General features: G+C 43.2%; 1 protein-coding gene across 1 annotated transcript; it reads left to right on the top strand.

The window, feature by feature from the left end:
- Positions 1 to 1,327: 1,327 nt before the first annotated feature.
- LOC124132192 (zinc finger and SCAN domain-containing protein 5C-like) lies at positions 1,328 to 12,015 on the top strand. Its single transcript, XM_046495968.2, has 6 exons — positions 1,328 to 2,445; positions 3,076 to 3,156; positions 7,839 to 7,966; positions 9,249 to 9,496; positions 9,965 to 10,061; positions 10,242 to 12,015. The coding sequence occupies exons 4-6, from the start codon at positions 9,457 to 9,459 to the stop codon at positions 11,743 to 11,745; spliced, it is 1,641 nt and encodes a 546-aa protein (XP_046351924.1). The 5' UTR covers positions 1,328 to 2,445; positions 3,076 to 3,156; positions 7,839 to 7,966; positions 9,249 to 9,456; the 3' UTR covers positions 11,746 to 12,015.
- The last annotated feature ends 4,777 nt before the right edge of the window (positions 12,016 to 16,792 follow it).

Genomic DNA, 16,792 nt, shown 5'->3' with positions numbered 1-16,792 from the left:
TTAACATGTGTGATAGCATTGTTTCGGAACGGTGGTTACATGATGGTTTATCTACAATAACCAAGTTCGAAAAGCTACTTATCATCAATGCCAAAGCTTGTACTTATAACGTGTGGTAAATTTATTAAACAGATTTTATGTCTAAGAACTTTCAAGAATATAAACTAAATCTGATAGCTATTCATTGCAGTGCATCGAAACAGGCAAGGTCAACAAATACTCAGCGTACACAGGAAATGGACTGTGGGTCACTGCACAGCAAAGTGGATCTCCTCGCCAGGTGTCACTAAACACATCCTTACCAAAGTAGCTGATCTACACTAAACAGCCCACGCTGAATCCAGTTATATTACTGAACCAATGAATACACGCTAATGTGGGAATCTATGACCTTTGACCAAAACATTTAGGAGCGTATTAAACATAGGAACAATCTACAACTTGTCATACAGGATGTCAAGGACACACACTCACACACATACACACGCACGCACGCACACACGCACGCACGCACGCACGCACGGACGCACGCACGCACACACACACACACACACACACACACCATCATACTCGCAATTGACAACTTAAGGCACACCCGGGCTCGTTGCAATACTATCACAGTAGTAAATAATATAATATGAATGATGTTCTGATACACGTTTTGTCTACTTTAGTTCGGCAAGGGTGCCCGGGTGTCAGGCGGCGGGTTTGCTGTGCAGAGTTGTATCCCTTATATCTTAAGCCTGATCTTTTCCCCTGTCAACAACATACCTATGTCTTCCAACATAAAGCAGGCATGCCGTGATAATTTAGAAAAATGTTTAAAGCGCTGTTAAAGAAAACAATTTCACTCACCCTACACATATTTGACACATACAATGTTTTCTCGGAGGTATGTCCACACTCGTTGTGTTAAATCACGTTACCAAATTTAAAGTGTGAATTGAATGAATAGGAACGGTAGACGTCCGTGTTGTATCGGACGGACAGTCTGTGCTGTATCATTTTGTACGTGAGTACTTTCTATAGTTTTGTTTGCATGAATGTGTGATTGTGTGTGTATGTATGTCTGAATAGTATAGTATATATAAGTGCACTCGTATAATGGGAGGGCGTGGTTTCATTAACGTGGAGGCTCTCCATGATAGAATTGTAGTGAAGCATGTCAATACTCATGATGAAAACAAGGTATTCCACAGTTTTCTTAAAAGAGCCAAGGATGTGGGACATAATCTCAATGTCAATATTAATTTTGTTGATGGTTCTGTACTGCTGGACGATACAGAAATGAGTGTCAACCAAGCGAAGTGCCATATCAAATCGGCCCAGACCCATTTTTTCAAGGAGAGGCTATCTGAACGACCACTGCATTGAGTTTATGTTCACTGTGTTAGGAAGAACAGCAGAGTATGAAGAAATGTAGATTATGTAATGAATTTAACGAGACTGTCCAAAACATTGTCAGTGGATGCCTAGCTTTGGCACAAACACAGTATCTTAAGCGACATGATGGAGTGGCTCGATCCTTTTATTGCCACCTACGCCATGCTTGTGGCTTTTAGGTCCATCCATGGTTTGACCCAGAATATGTCGAGGGCATCATGGAAAAATGATACATTCAAAATTCTTTGGAATAGGCCCGTACACAGCCTCAGGCGTATCCAGGCCAACAAACCTGATCTGGTCCTTTTTGATAAATCCAATGAAACCTTTGTATCTTTTAATTTTCTGTCCCTTATGACACTAATGTGATTGACAAGAATCAGGAAAAACATCGCAAATATGCGGACCTCGCTTTAGAAATGTCACGCTTGCATCCCAAGTACCAACTTGTCCGACTCACCATTGTTCTGTCGACTGACATCGGGAGAGGACCCGGGTAAGCTACCAGGAATACAATCCTTCTGACAATCTGGGTAATGCAGAAGGCTGCAGTGTTGGGGAATCTTCACATTCTCCGAAAAGTTCTGGGTGGGTTTGACTAGGCAGCGCTTCCTGGGAGAAGTACCATTCGCTGTCTGGGCTGCGTGTAGAGGGGGCAAGGGCCCTGAGCTGATGATGACCTTAACCTGACTGACTGTGTCAGGATCACCCAAACCCTTTTTGTAGCATTTGTTCATTTTAATCTGTATATAACAATGACGTGTAACATGTGCATGAAACTCTCAGGAGTGATCCATCCACCTACTCTCCGTGACCTCAGCGTGATAACCAAGTTTGTATTCGGTATTTGTATTCAGGTTATGAACGGAACAAGAGGTCATCAAGATCTTGAAGAAGATTGCCGTTACAACAGATAGTCCAGATGTTGCCCTAATACTTCCAGACCTACATTGGCAGGCACGATAAGTACTTGCTGTCAAAAAGAATACATAATAGTTCATCGCCATTATGACGCCCAACGTAGCAGATGTTTCGGGAATGGGGACATGACTTGAAACATTTGTAAGCACACTCAATATATCAAGAGACATCATATGTGTCGTAATCATTCGCATAATACATAAGCAATAATTATTAAGAAACTAATTAGCGAAACATTGGATGGAGTGTTTTTTAAAAGAAATATGACAAGTCGTGAGATCTAAGTAGCCAACTGTTTATTATCACACGACAGAAAACAAGTTGAAATTGCAAAAATAAACGTCATACACAAAAAACATAAAGATTTTCCTGTCCTGCAAAAGAAACACCCAAAAACCAACAGAATGTGCATCATACAGTGTGAGAGGAAAGGTAGCGTTATATCTCTGGTGAGACGCATTAAATAATCAATAGTTGACCATTCACACACAACTGGAAGGCATCCCCTGTGATGACCTGTAGTTAGAGATTAGAGGATTTGAAATAACGGGACTTGTTTTTGTTGTTTCTCAAACCAGCGCCTGGGACCCGTGAAGAATCGGGTAGAGAATAGGACTTCAGCAACCCATGCTTGTCGTAAGAGGCGATTAACGGGATCGGGTGGTCAGGCTCGCTGACTTGGTTGATGCATGTCATCGTATCCCAATTGCATAGATCCATGCTCATTATGTCAATCACTGAATTGTCTGTTCCATGTTCGATTATTTACAGCCCGCCGTCACGAGGGCGGCGTTAAACAACAAACAACAACAAATCTGCGCCTGGACTGGCATAATTCAGCCATACGAATACGTGAGTTGATTAATTCCCTTAATGTCACACATATATGCATAACTATTTACAGTGCAAATAAACAGAATGTGTCCAGGCAGGCCAACGCTGTCCTCTATCACTATTTGACCGACCGTTAGTCAGAACACAGTTTACTCCCATTGGCATTCCAGGGCAGAAGAATTCCCTACTACGCCAAAACAATGATCACTGTGTGGTCGCAGTGTGATGTCTGTCTTACTGTGTGGTCGCAGTGTGATGCCTGTCTGACTGTGTGTTCGTAGTGTGATGCCTGTCTTACTGTGTGGTCGTAGTGTGATGCCTGTCTTACTGTGTGGTCACAATGTGATGCCTGTCTGACTGTGTGTTCGCAGTGTGAGGCCTGTCTGACTGTGAGGTCACAACGTGAGGCCTGTCTGACTGTGTGGTTACAAAGTGATGCTTGCCTGAAAGTGTGGTCACAGTGTGATGCCTGTCTTACTGTGTGGTCGTAGTGTGATGCTTGCCTGACTGTGTGTTCGCAGTGTGAGGCCTGTCTGACTGTGTGATCGTAGCGTGATGCCTGTCTGACTGTGTGATCGCAGTGTGATGCCTGTCTGACTGTATTGTCTGACAATATGAGGCATTTCTGACTGTGTGGTCACAATATGAGGCCTGACTGACTGTGTGGTTACAAAGTAGTGCCTGTCTGACTGTGTGGTCTAAACGTGAGGCCTGTCTGATTGTGTGGTCGCAGTGTGAGGCCTGTCTGACTGTGTGGTCACAATGTGAAGCCTGTCTGACTCTGTGGTCGCAGTGTGATGGCTGTCTGACTGTGTGGTCACAACGTGAGGCCTGTCTGATTGTGTGGTCGCAGTATGATGCCTGTCTGACTCTGTGGTCACAATGTGATGCCTGTCTGACTCTGTGGTCACAATGTGATGCCTGTCTGACTCTGTGGCCGCAGTGTGATGCCTGTCTGAATGTGTGGTCACAATGTGATGCCTGTCTGACTCTGTGGTCGCAGTGTGATGGCTGTCTGACTGTGTGGTCACAACGTGAGGCCTGTCTGATTGTGTGGTCGCAGTGTGATGGCTGTCTGACTCTGTGGTCACAATGTAATGCCTGTCTGACTGTGTGGTCGCATCGTGAGGCCTGTCGACAGTGTTGTCAAAACGTGATGTCTGTATGGCTGTGTGGTCGCAGTGTGATGTCTGTCTGACTCTGTGGTCGCAGTGTGATGCCTGTCTGACTGTGTGGTCACAATATGAGGCCTGTCTGACTGTGTGGTTGTAGTGTGATGTCTGTCTGACTCTGTGGTCGCAGTGTGATGCCTGTCTGACTGTGTGGTCACAATATGAGGCCTGTCTGACTGTGTGGTTGTAGTGTGATGTCTGTCTGACTCTGTGGTCGCAGTGTGATGCCTGTCTGACTGTGTGGTCACAACGTGAGGCCTGTTTGACTGTGTGGTCGTAGTGTGATGCTTGCCTGACTGTGTGGTCACAATATGAGGCCTGTCTGACTGTGTGGTTGTAGTGTGATTTCGGTCTGACTGTGTGGTCGTAGTGTGATGCCTGTCTGACTGTGTGGTCGTAGTGTGATGCTTGCCTGACTGTGTGGACGCAGTGTGAAGCCTGTCTGGCTGTGTGGTCGTAGTATGATGCTTGTCTGACTGTGTGGTCGCAGTGTGAAGCCTGTCTGACTGTGTGATCGTAGTGTGATGCCCGTCTGACTGTGTGATCGTAGTGTGATGCCCGTCTGACTGTGTGGTCGTAGTGTGATGACTCTCTGACTGTGTGGTCACAATACCAGGCCTGTCTGACTGTGTGGTCGCAGTGTGAGACCTGTCTGACTGTGTGGTCGCAGTGTGAGGCCTGTCTGACTGTGTGGTCACAACGTGAGGCCTGTCTGATTGTGTGGTCGCAGTGTGATGCCTGTGTGACTGTGTGATCACAGTGTGAATCCTGTCTGACTGTGTGGTCACAATATGAGGCCTGTCTGACTGTGTGGTTGTAGTGTGATGTCTGTCTGACTGTGTGGTCGTAGTGTGATGCCTGTCTGACTGTGTGGTCACAATATGAGGCCTGTCTGACTGTGTGGTTGTAGTGTGATGTATGTCTGACTGTGTGGTCGTAGTGTGATGCCTGTCTGACTGTGTGGTCACAATATGAGGCCTGTCTGACAGTGTGGTCGTAGTGTGATGCTTGCCTGTCTGTGTGGTCACAATATAAGGCCTGTCTGACTGTGTGGTCGCAGTGTGATGCCTGTCTGACTGTGTGGTCGTAGTGTGATGCCTGTCTGACTGTGTGGTCGCAGTGTGATGCCTGTCTTACTTTGTGATCGTAGTGTGATGCCTGTCTAACTGTGTGATCGCAGTGTAAGGCCTGACTCACTGGGCTGTGACAATGTGCTGTCTGTCTGACTGTGTGGTTACAAAGTAGTACCTGTCTGACTGTGTAGTCACAACGTGAAGCCTGTCTGAATGTGTGGTAGCAGTGTGATGCCTGTCTGACTGTGTGGTCACAACGTGAAGCCTGTCTGAATGTTTGGTCGCAGTGTGAGGCCTGTCTGACTGTGTGGTCACAACGTGAGGCCTGTCTGACAGTGTGGTCGCAGTGTGATGCCTTTCTTACTTTGTGATCGTAGTGTGATGCCTGTCTAACTGTGTGGTCGCAGTGTAATGCCTGTCTGAGTGTACGGTCACAATGTGATGCCTGTCTGACTGTGTGGTGACAACGTGAGGCCTGTCTGACTGTGTGGTCGTAGTGTGATGCCTGTCTGACTGTGTTGTCACAATGTGGTACCTGTCTGACTGTGTGGTCACAGTGCGAGGCCCGTCTGACTGTGTGATCGCAGTGTGATGCTTGCCTGACTGTGTCGTCACAGTGTGATGCTTGCCTGACTGTGTGGTCACAGTGTGATGCCTGTCTGACTGTGTGGTCGGAGTGCGATGCCTGTCTGACTGTGTGGTCGTAGTGTGATGCCTGTCTCACTGTGTGGTCACAATGTGATGCTTGTCTGACTGTGTGGTCGTAGTGTGATGCCTTTCTGACTGTGTTGTCGTAGTGTGAGGCCTGTCTGACTGTGTGGTCACAATGTGAGGCCTGTGAGAGTGTGTGGTTGCAGTGTGATGCTTGTCTGACTGTTTGGTCACAATGTGAGGCCTGTCTGACTGCGTGGTCACAATATGAGACCTATCTGACTGTGTTGTCATAGTGTGAGGCCTGTCTGACTGTGTGGTCACAATGTGAGACCTGTGTCAGTGTGTGGTCGCAGTGTGATGCTTGTCTGACTCTATGGTCACAATGTGATGCCTGTCTGACTGTGTGCTCGTAGTGTGAGGCATGTCTGACTGTGTGGTCACAATGTGAGGCCTGTTTGGCAGTGTGGACACAACGTGAGGCCTGTCTGAATGTGTGGTCTTAGTGTGAGGCCTGTCTGACTGTGTGGTCACAATGTGATGCCTGTCTGACTGTGTGATCGTAGTGTGATGCTAGCCTGACTGTGTGGTCGCAGTGTGATGCCTGTCTGACTGTGTGGTCCTAATGCGATGCCTGTCTGACTGTGTGTGGTCGCGGTGTGAGGCCTGTCTGACTGTGTGGTCGCAGTGTGAGGCCTGTCTGACTGTGTGTTCACAACATGAGGCCTGTCTGACAGTGTGGTCACAACGTGAGGCCTGTCTGACAGTGTGGTCATATTTGAGGCCTGTCTGACTGTGTGTTCGCAGAGTTATGCCCGCTCTTACTGTGATTTCAGAATGTGCGAACATCGTTGTTCATACTATCAACCATTGGTTTGCCTAATCCAGACTCGATCATATGCACGCTATGATATAAAGTTTGAGTATTGCTGATTGTGGTTTAATAAAAGCATCATTCACTGACTCACATGCCACGTTCAAACACGAGATGGCTTTGCCATCGACAAACAATATGCAGGCGAGCGCCTACTACGTGGTATTTCTGGAGCGCTTCAATCAATGTCGTTATTGTCACCTGTCACGGTTGGACATTCTCCTTAAACAAAACATTATTCTATTACAAAACGATGTTTTCAAAATGCACTCAGGTAAAGATCTTATCAGACTTATCACTCATATAATATGTAGGTTTAAGTGTTTGAAATATGATTGCATTTGAAATAGGATATTTCCTATAGTTAAATATGAGATTATGCGTGGTGAAAAGAGGTTTTACGTCAATATTATTCCACTAAGTGCATGCACGTGTGTGTCGCTGATTGTACTAGTCCTTACTTACTTACTTAAATTATGAATTTGAACGTGCGCTTTCCGACATAGGCGTATTTCGCGCCATTTAGTGTTTGGTCGAAAAGGGTATGTCCGAAAAGGTGAGGCAACCTAGGTGGGGCTCTTTAGGGTGGCTTACTTAATTTGGAGAACAATTTTGGAATTTTGAAATATGCCATGCAAAAGGTGGAGTGGTGGTTATAGGTTATAGGTTTAGAATTTTAGGGTTTATTGGCAGCTTGTTTGTTGTACTTTTATTTTTAAATGCGGCCTAGTAGGCCTGTTTTGATTAGATATATGCCTAGTGCTTTAAAGGAATGTAAGTCATTTAGGGGTTCAGTACAGTTGCTAGTGTCAATATTTGACAATATTTATATTTAGTGTCATTTGATTGTTGCAATTTAGTGTGGATTGGAGTGTTGTTGTTTTGTGTTGCTGGTAATGTATGCAATATAGAACTAGTCCGGTTTTATAGTGCTAGCCCACTGAGGACACGATGACACGTCCTTGTGTCATCCCCCTAATGACAGAGCCAGGGAACCACCCACCTTCAGCTCTCCGGGCAGACGCCCTATCCACTACACCACGGAGGCGACCGTTAAAGTAGGTGGCCCGGTTATTGTTCTTTATTTTATGCATTCCTACCAGATTTAAATCTCTCCTACACTTTCGTTGCTGCAGTAACATTAACAAGTTAGTATTTCAAATGTATCGTTTGATTTAGTGAAGTAATACTTTCACACTTTAAATTCTAAAAAAATATAAATATTAAACATTATTCATCACATGCACTCCATCGTGAAATAAGTGCAATGAATTAAATAGTATACATTGTCACCATCACATGCACATGGGTGTAATTTTTACATTACCCTATACGGGAGCTATATACAGGTATACACTGGCCAGAAGAATGTGGTTATGGGCCATTTGCGCCTTAAATAATATGCAGACACTATTTCAAACCTGGTTTATATGAAACGGTTATCCACTGTGCACTCATTCTCTTTAGTCGAACTCAGTCACAAGCCAAGCGGCAGTTTATATCATGTCTAACATTGATACTCATAGGTTTAAACATCTCATTTCTGGCGATGCAATATGTCCTCGTGTTACAGTTACAGACACATCGGAGAGCCAAGCGTAAAAATAGATTAATAGGTTCAAATATTTTACGTGACGAGTTAAAAATTTGTGTTGTGTTTATTGGCATCATCAGAGCCAACAAGTTAAGACGTTCATCACAAGAGATATACAAGAAATACATCCTTACTTACTTACTTTGGAGATTTAACGTGCGCTTTCCGACTGATGCGTATTTCGCACACGAGCCCGGCCAAGCCATTTAATGTGTTTCCGAAAGGGGCGAAGGTGGTCTGTGCAACCCAAGAGGGGGGTTTTAGGGGTTGCTTATATAGAATTTGGGAATTTTGAGATTTGGAATAGATGCCGATGGGATTGGGGAGGAGAACTAAGGGAGCTGGGTAGAAATACATCCTAAAACATAAACATGAAATAACATGGCGTATCTGAGGCTGCTTCGCACCAGCTGATTGCCGCAACGTAGTATTAAAACAATGAAGATGCCAGCGTCATTCATCAGCCGGGCTGAGAAGTCTTTATTCGAAGCCCGACATTGTGGTTTAAGTTTGTATCATCTGTAATAACAACAGTCTATTGTTAACTGCCAAGCTGGACGCTGAAACAAACAATGGGATAAGCTAACACCTTGCCAAACTCTACCTAAAACAATTACGGCGACAATTAGCAATCCTCTCCCCTTCCTCTGTAATCCGATTAGAGTGAAACCAGTTTCCAGGATTAACAGAAGCCTGAATAAAACTGAGTCTTTATTTTGTTCCGACGTGTCAGGGTGTTTTTGCAGACGTGTGTCTACCAGTCAAGAGCGGATTCACACACCCCTTGTGTGCTTACCATGCGTTGTTTCAACTGTTACACGGACATCTGAAGCCCCAATGATCGTTGTGGATTTCATGCTTGTCACTCTATGCAAACATGTCTAAGACAACACCTATCTATGTCTGTATAAATGTGCGGCGATCGGACTCATAGGTACAGTAACACACAGGACTATGTCGCAAGGAGTTCCTCACGGGAGAAATTTCATGCTTGGTGAGTACAGCTATTCTGTTGCTTCGTAATACTGTGCTCGTGTCAGTCGGTTTTTTTTGTTTATGGATCCAGTTGCCGAACCGAGTGTCATTCAACAACACTTCGATACCACAGATGCACCCGTAAAATATAGATAGTTGCGGAATTCTGTGCTGAGTTTATCGATTACAGGTCTTCATTTAAACAAACTGTTACTGCTCGATGTATACGTGGATGTGTACGACACAAATGATTTCGATTTGTGATTTGTATATATGTAAACAAAGTCAATAAACTATAAAAACTATTTGTGTTGTAATTCAAATATGCATTTCTTCAGAAGGTAATAAAAAAACAGAAATAGAAGTATAACGAAGGTCCATGTCAGGTCTTCTACCTATATAACGTGTGTGACTTGGAAGCTTTGAATAAACGTAAAACTATCAGGTAAACACGCAGTCATACTTCTGAATCTTCATGTTTCTCCAGGTGTGCCCACTTCCCGAGCTCCAATACCCGTATTGTCTTCCCAACTGAGTCAGGTGTTGAACCAGCATTACCAGTCGTTCTGTGTCTTTCAGCACAAGTGAGTACACCATCAGTCTATTCCCGCAAATATCTATTGGTGCATATCACGTAGTAGACCACACGGGTTTCTGATGTTTGAATTATTTCTCTATATATAGTTCTTTCTTTCTAATATATTTAACAGAACTGCAGTGTTCGAAGTGCCATAATTTATAATTCCAATTGATTTTAATTCCAGCGCAATGGTAATGAGTCAGCTCCTTCACCACCGAATGGGGTCGAGTCGGAGACAAAGCAGGAGTCCGGACTCAAGCCCAAGATCTCTGCTACCATTCCCGCTCTTCCAGCCCTTCACGACCTCGCCACAGGGTGACAGAAGACGATCTGCAACATATAACGACCAGGACGAACAGTTTCCATTCTTCACGAGAACTCAATCTGATGAAGGATACTCGTCTTCTTTGACATCCGACTCCAAGTCAAGGCTCTCCTGCGGTTCACCAACATCATCCGAACGATCCAAGAATATCCAAGTTTCTCCTGAATCGACCCGATCCAAGCCTTCCCCAAGACCAAGGTCTCCCGCGTCCGACGCCGGTTCTTCCGATAGTTTCGAAAGTGCGATCCAAACCCCAGAAGTATCATCCTCGGGTGTAACACCGGTGATTTCACTCGATGATGATTCACAGAAGAGTGTTTCAACACTTCTGCCGTCTTTTTGTGACGAGAAATCAAGCCATGGCTTGCCAGACTGTGACATAGAGATCAAGATTGAACCAGAGGACATTTCATCTTCAACGACGTCTACATGTGATTCCCCTTTCAGCTCTGTCAGGACAACCACAATAACCAACCCTTCCATAGAGATAGACTTTGCAGTGAATGTAAAACAAGAAGTGGACTCTCCAGTGAAATTCATGAACACCGACAGAGATGTCATGTGGGCAGTGACACCAGATGTCCAACCCAAGCCCACCTTTGTCCCAAGTCCGGACAAGTCTAGTAGCGACTATAGTTCTGACTACAACCGGTTCCCAATTCCGATGTATTGTCAGTCGTGGAACGTGTACAACCCAGCACCAGGGACGATACCATCCATCATGCCCTTCACGCCCCTGGGGTCTACAGGCAAGACCAAGAACACGAAGAAACACCCCACTATATCAAGAGAGAACATTCCAATGTCCGTGCAGACAGAGGCTATTGACTTGTCCATTACGAAGAAGAGAAAGGCGAACACCCCTAAGAAAGACAGTAAACAGAAACGTTTGAAGAAGGACGCAGGCAAAGAGGGTCAAACGAAACAAGGACATATATCGATACCAATCATTGCCCAAAAACGAATTTGGAAACGCGACCCAAAACACTCAAAGGTCCTGCAGGAATCGCCAAACCACAACGCCTGTGTCCAGGCAACGACAGAAAAGATCCCATCAAGAAGGTCTACGGAAGTTAAACAAACACGCGTCAAGTCGGACAAAGTAAAGGCGTTTCCATGTACTAGGTGTGATAAGACATACTCGCAACGATCGTCGCTGCATACGCACATGCGCATCCATACTGGAGTTCGACCATATGTATGCAAAGACTGCGATCGATCTTTCACCGACTGCTCCACGTACATAAAGCACTGTCGTCTTCATACAGGTGAGAAGCCATATGCCTGTGGAGTTTGCGGTCGATGTTTCACGCAGTCAGGGAACATGATGAGACATCAACAAAAATGTAAAGGAAGCATATGAAAACCTTCAGTGCGAAACCAGTTCGACAGTGCTTGTTCCCGCGATTCAAATGTTCACTATGTACACTGATGTGTGGAACTTTAAGTGGACAAACGACATATTTATCATTTCACCGAGGATTATAATTACATTGAAAAAAAGGCAAATTTTTATGGCTATTTGTACAGTCTGGTCGATGTTTTTAATCCATCTTTAGATTTCGTTACTGATAAAATGAATACAATATTCATTGTGTGTAACTCCACATGTATGCATACTTCTGAATAAAGTAGTTTTATATTACGTTGTGTCAATAAGCTATGTGCATTCTCTCTTCATCATGCAGGATCTTGGCATAGACGTAGAGATAACTACACGAGTGTCTGTCAGATACCAATGATCTCAGTTCGTTGGATACGCTTTGAAACAACGAGTTGTAACATCAATGGTATCTGGCAGACACGAGTGCACTACACACTCTGTTTCGTAACGCCCTAAAATCGCACCTTTTTGCATCGAATCGATGTATTTAGTCTATTCCCATGATCGCAGTAGCGCATTATTACATAGCACCACTGTCATAAGTGACGTCATCCTATGTATTGCTTACAACTCAAATAATGTGACCCTACACAAAAAGGTTACCGCCATATCTGTGGATAAGGCGATGATGAACATACAAACAAGACAAAAACAGAACACACTGGATGCCGAGGTAAAAGTTTAAGCCTCAACGAAATTACGAATTATGTACAACAATGTTTACTATGACATCACGGTGACCGACTTTTACAAAATGGCGTGTTCACTGACAACAGTACGCGGGATTTCCAGAGACGGATTTTATTTTTCGTTGATTCATGGATCGTATATACATAAATGTGACGGAAACATTCTGACAATCTGCGTACTGTTATTTGTTTTCCATGTTTTCCACTGTAACAAAGAGAATAAGTTAGTCGTTTTGCGTGATTTAGCGTTAGTCGTGGCGTCACACAGGACGGAAACTTGTACGGTTTCTGTTGCATTTACCACATCATTGTGATGTATATATTTGAAATTCCACAAGTAGTGTCATACCGACTGATATGCGACACCAATTGTCAGAAGAACATTTAATTGCAAAGGCTCATTACCCTGGAGCCATGACATCTTTATGCCTTGAAACACTTAATTGCTGTTATTTATAAGATGCTAATCCTAATAGTTAATCCCCATTTTTGTGTACATCGACCTTCTGCCATCCTGAACGAGATGGGCAAGTATGCCACTGATGAATTACTGTTTACATTTATATTTATTACTCACTAAATGTCAGGTGACCTTGGCTATGTAAGCTCTGGTCCAGAGAGATTGAGAATGAGTAAAGAAAGGTCTTACCCTTAGCCTAGCTAGGGTACAGGGACAGGGTGCTCCGGGGCACCTAGACAACAACCACTACCACTATGTGCTGACCTGGCACATAGTGTCTTTTGTATGTCTATATCTACATGTATAAAGTAAAACTGTATATACCGCTAGCCATCGTCTCCAAGTTGTCACTTCCTACTGAGAACCATACGTCGGCCCCTTGCATATACGAGTATGCAAATTATTCATTAATCAACGTCAGACCAACGCGTTGTTAGTAGTGCAACGATACTCTTCCCATGAATATTCCCAAACACGTGATCGAGCCAATATATGCAACAATAAGACGAAAGTACCTCTAGAAATGCTACACGGTGTAAATCCATGTGTACTTCACAAAGGTTGTATGCATAATGTACCATTGAACCACTCGGTCGGATGGGAAATGCTGGGCTTTGAAAAGGTTTGGCAAAATGAAACTAATACTTTCCTCATATTTCTCATTTAACTCGTACCAGTGAAAATTAGACTTTGGTTATAAATTTGAAATACAAATATACTTGAATATTAATTAACACGATAAACGTGTTTCTGTCGGACCAATGTAAGTGCAGGTGAGACGCACATTAAGATCAAAAGCCTGCTTTGTGATGGAAAATGGTCTACCTGACATATACTTCCGGTGTCCTTGTGTAAAGTTTGGTGTATTATTGTTTGAGTCCATGTCGACTGAATCAGAGTTCCAATGATCATGGGACTAGAGTTGAGCCCTTTTAGAATATGACGTCACTCATTCACTCACTGTTCGTGTGACTTTGAAAGTGACTGAGAAAATGAAATTCTAAGGATTGTATGTGCATGTCATCAAGTTAATGCGGGTGTCGACACATGTATTAAAATGCGTCTGAAAGTAACACGCATAGTCTTTAAACTATAAAAACTAATCCTCTGTATAATAGGTGATATATATGATAGAGGTAGAGTACAGAGTTAGTACTCGCCTACTAAAATGCTCGAGATAATTGTAAGTCAAGAAAAGTTGAGCTGTGGGGGTCGGGGATGCGAGGTAAAGCGGTTGTTGGTGCTAGTGAGTTGGCTTTGTTTGGATGGCCAAGACATTAGCGGCTGCTCTGGGTGATTGAGGTTCTCGTTTGGAGAATGGAAGTGAGCGATTTGGCGCGCAAACGCCGTAGAAGACAATCCGCGCTGGAATTGTCGACCCCGATCCTAAATGAGAAAAGTTTGTTTTTTTAGAAAGGTTTAAAGCGGCGTTTGTTAGGGATGTCCTTAAACAATTCTGTGAGCTTAGTGTTATGAATAAATTGTATGATTGCGTTGATGATTAGTGGAAGGTTTGAAAGAGTAGAGAGATATTGTTTTTATAGTGAGAAGGAATAGAATGATATAGTTGTGTATGAAGGTGCTATAGAAAGGCCAGTTGTTAAAAACATGGTTACGGTTAAGGTGAGTAGCAGTGGCTGCAGTTACTATTAATGTGTCTATTTGGGCTATACAGTATGTAATGTAGTCTTGCGTTGCCACTAATGATACGGGATATTAATTTATCATGAAAGTTCCAAAGGTTGAAACTGTGTCACATATTTATGGGTTTAGTAAATAGTGTTCTGATCAATTTTGAGCTAGAATATTGAATGAGAGTTTTGAAATTTTAAATTTTGATGCAATGTTTGATTTCATCTCGACCTTTGAAAATTCAGTTCGGATGATGGGTTTGTTGTTGTTAGTTTAGCTGCTGTCTGCTCTGTCGTTACCTGGTGTGTTTGAGTGACTAGGCATCCATAGTAGATTAACTGGTTTATCATCTGATTTTAATTCTGATATTAGTTTTAAGATGTTGTTAATCAGATCGGGTCGGGTGTTTGAGTTTTTGTTTTAAATTTGTTTATCGCCATTATACCTTTACTGTCATGTCATCAGTTCCCTTTTCTGTCGGTAGTATATATGTTTGGTTGGTGGCGAGTTTTTGCTGTTTGGTGGCCGAGTTGTTTTTGCTTCAAAGACTGCCCACAAGTTGATACAGAATGTGTATGTTTTGGACTCATTACGAGATCCTTCAATATTTTATTGGTTTGCACCCTTGTTCCGAGCATATTCCCGGTCGACTGGACTCAATGGCGTTAACCCCAATTCACTCACCCCCGACAGAAAACAGCTCTAAACATAGACTATATGTAATACCTCTCACTGTCGTTGATGTTCCATACAGTCTGGTGTTGAGGCTGTTGCACTTGATGACACTTCCGACTCGTGTCTTGTTGTGTTTTCATCCTTGGTAGCCATATTGAATTTCTCAAAGTACGATATGGCCACAAGAGGTCCAAAATATTACCCGAGAGTCAATAAAATTAAAATAACAAATAAATATATTTCATTTATGATTCATTTACTGAACGAAAATGAGCACAGACCCGAATAAGAAACATGGGCCTATTAAATAAGACATTTGGTGTGCTACGTTATTAAAATTAAAATGCTTGACTTCTATTGGAATTTGGCTCTGAGACTATTCTACTGTTGACTATTCAAAAAAAGGTTGGTAAAAAATTCGTTAATTTCCATAATGTACACATCAGAATTTTCCTAATACCTGTTCACTGCAGGAATTGTAGTGCATCATAACAAAACACAACTCTATGAGGCAAATTAAATTGAACATGGCCACATGCTGACACTTGAGTTTTCAAAGACCAAGAACATATATCGGTATCGTTCTCAGTTTTGGTATCATAGTAGTCGAAAGAGTTTTTGTTCTTAGGTTTGGCTGAACCTTTCCCATCAAACAGATAAGATGGCTGTAAAATATTAGGGTTTTGTTTGATAAATTCTGATGGTAAACAGAAGTCGTTCATGTAATGTAATCAGTGGTTCGGAAAACGTTGTTACGTAACGCACGTGCAATACGTGCTCGGGCTTGGCTACCGATTGTCACTTGTCGTCTGAGAAATAAACGAAGTGGGAAGTTGGCAGGTTGTCTCTTGGTTATTGAAAGAACACTACAATTTTGGCGACGAGGATGGGATTCTACATGTGTGGTACCAAGAAGACCAATCTGTAAGTTGGTGACGAACATTCGCTCTGTGTTAATGGGACTGATAGCGCTTGTTGTAGTGTGCGCTGTGCTGTTAAAAATGGCGTCCTCGACCTATGGTCGAATGGAGGAATTTTCAGTGTCTGAAAATGCAGACTGGGTTGAGTATATTGAAAGACTTAATCAGTATTTCGTCGCTAATGATGTTGAAGATGCCGGGAAGAGGAAAGCGATATTGCTTACCGTAGTAGGTAAGGAAACCTACTCCCTCATGAGGACTTTAGTCTCACCGGCAAAACCCGCTGACAAGTCATATGCAGATTTGGTTGATGTCGTTAAAAGCCATGTGAATTCCAAACCATTAGTTATCGAAACAACGCTCTGGTGAATCAGTGAGTGCATTTATGGCTGAGCTAGGCAAACTGAGTGAACATTGCGATTTTGGTGGATTTCTTGATGATGCAATGAGAGACATGTTTGTGTGTGGACTCGCTTCAGCAGCTATGCAGCGTAGATTGCTTGCTGAGAAGGATTTGAACTTAAAGAAATCAATGGAAATATCTTTGAGTATGGAAGCTGCCAATAAGGAGACCAATGAGTTTAGTCATAAAGTGAATGTACTAGTGAAGTCTGACAAGAACCGGAAGTATTCAGATAAGCAAGTTGGAT

Source organism: Haliotis rufescens, unplaced genomic scaffold, assembly GCF_023055435.1.
Source record: "Haliotis rufescens isolate VD_foot unplaced genomic scaffold, xgHalRufe1.0.p SCAF_4, whole genome shotgun sequence".
In the NCBI taxonomy this organism is placed as follows: Eukaryota; Metazoa; Mollusca; class Gastropoda; order Lepetellida; family Haliotidae; genus Haliotis; species Haliotis rufescens.
This window is presented reverse-complemented; position numbering and strand designations above follow the sequence as displayed.

Bases quoted from the DNA above. Each gene is read 5' to 3' on its own strand.
- LOC124132192 (XM_046495968.2), top strand. From the start codon at position 9,457: ATGTCGCAAGGAGTTCCTCACGGGAGAAATTTCATGCTTG. The intron at 9,497-9,964 runs GTGAGTACAGCT...ATGTTTCTCCAG, and splicing joins CGGGAGAAATTTCATGCTTG to GTGTGCCCACTTCCCGAGCT. The intron at 10,062-10,241 runs GTGAGTACACCA...TTTTAATTCCAG, and splicing joins TTCTGTGTCTTTCAGCACAA to CGCAATGGTAATGAGTCAGC.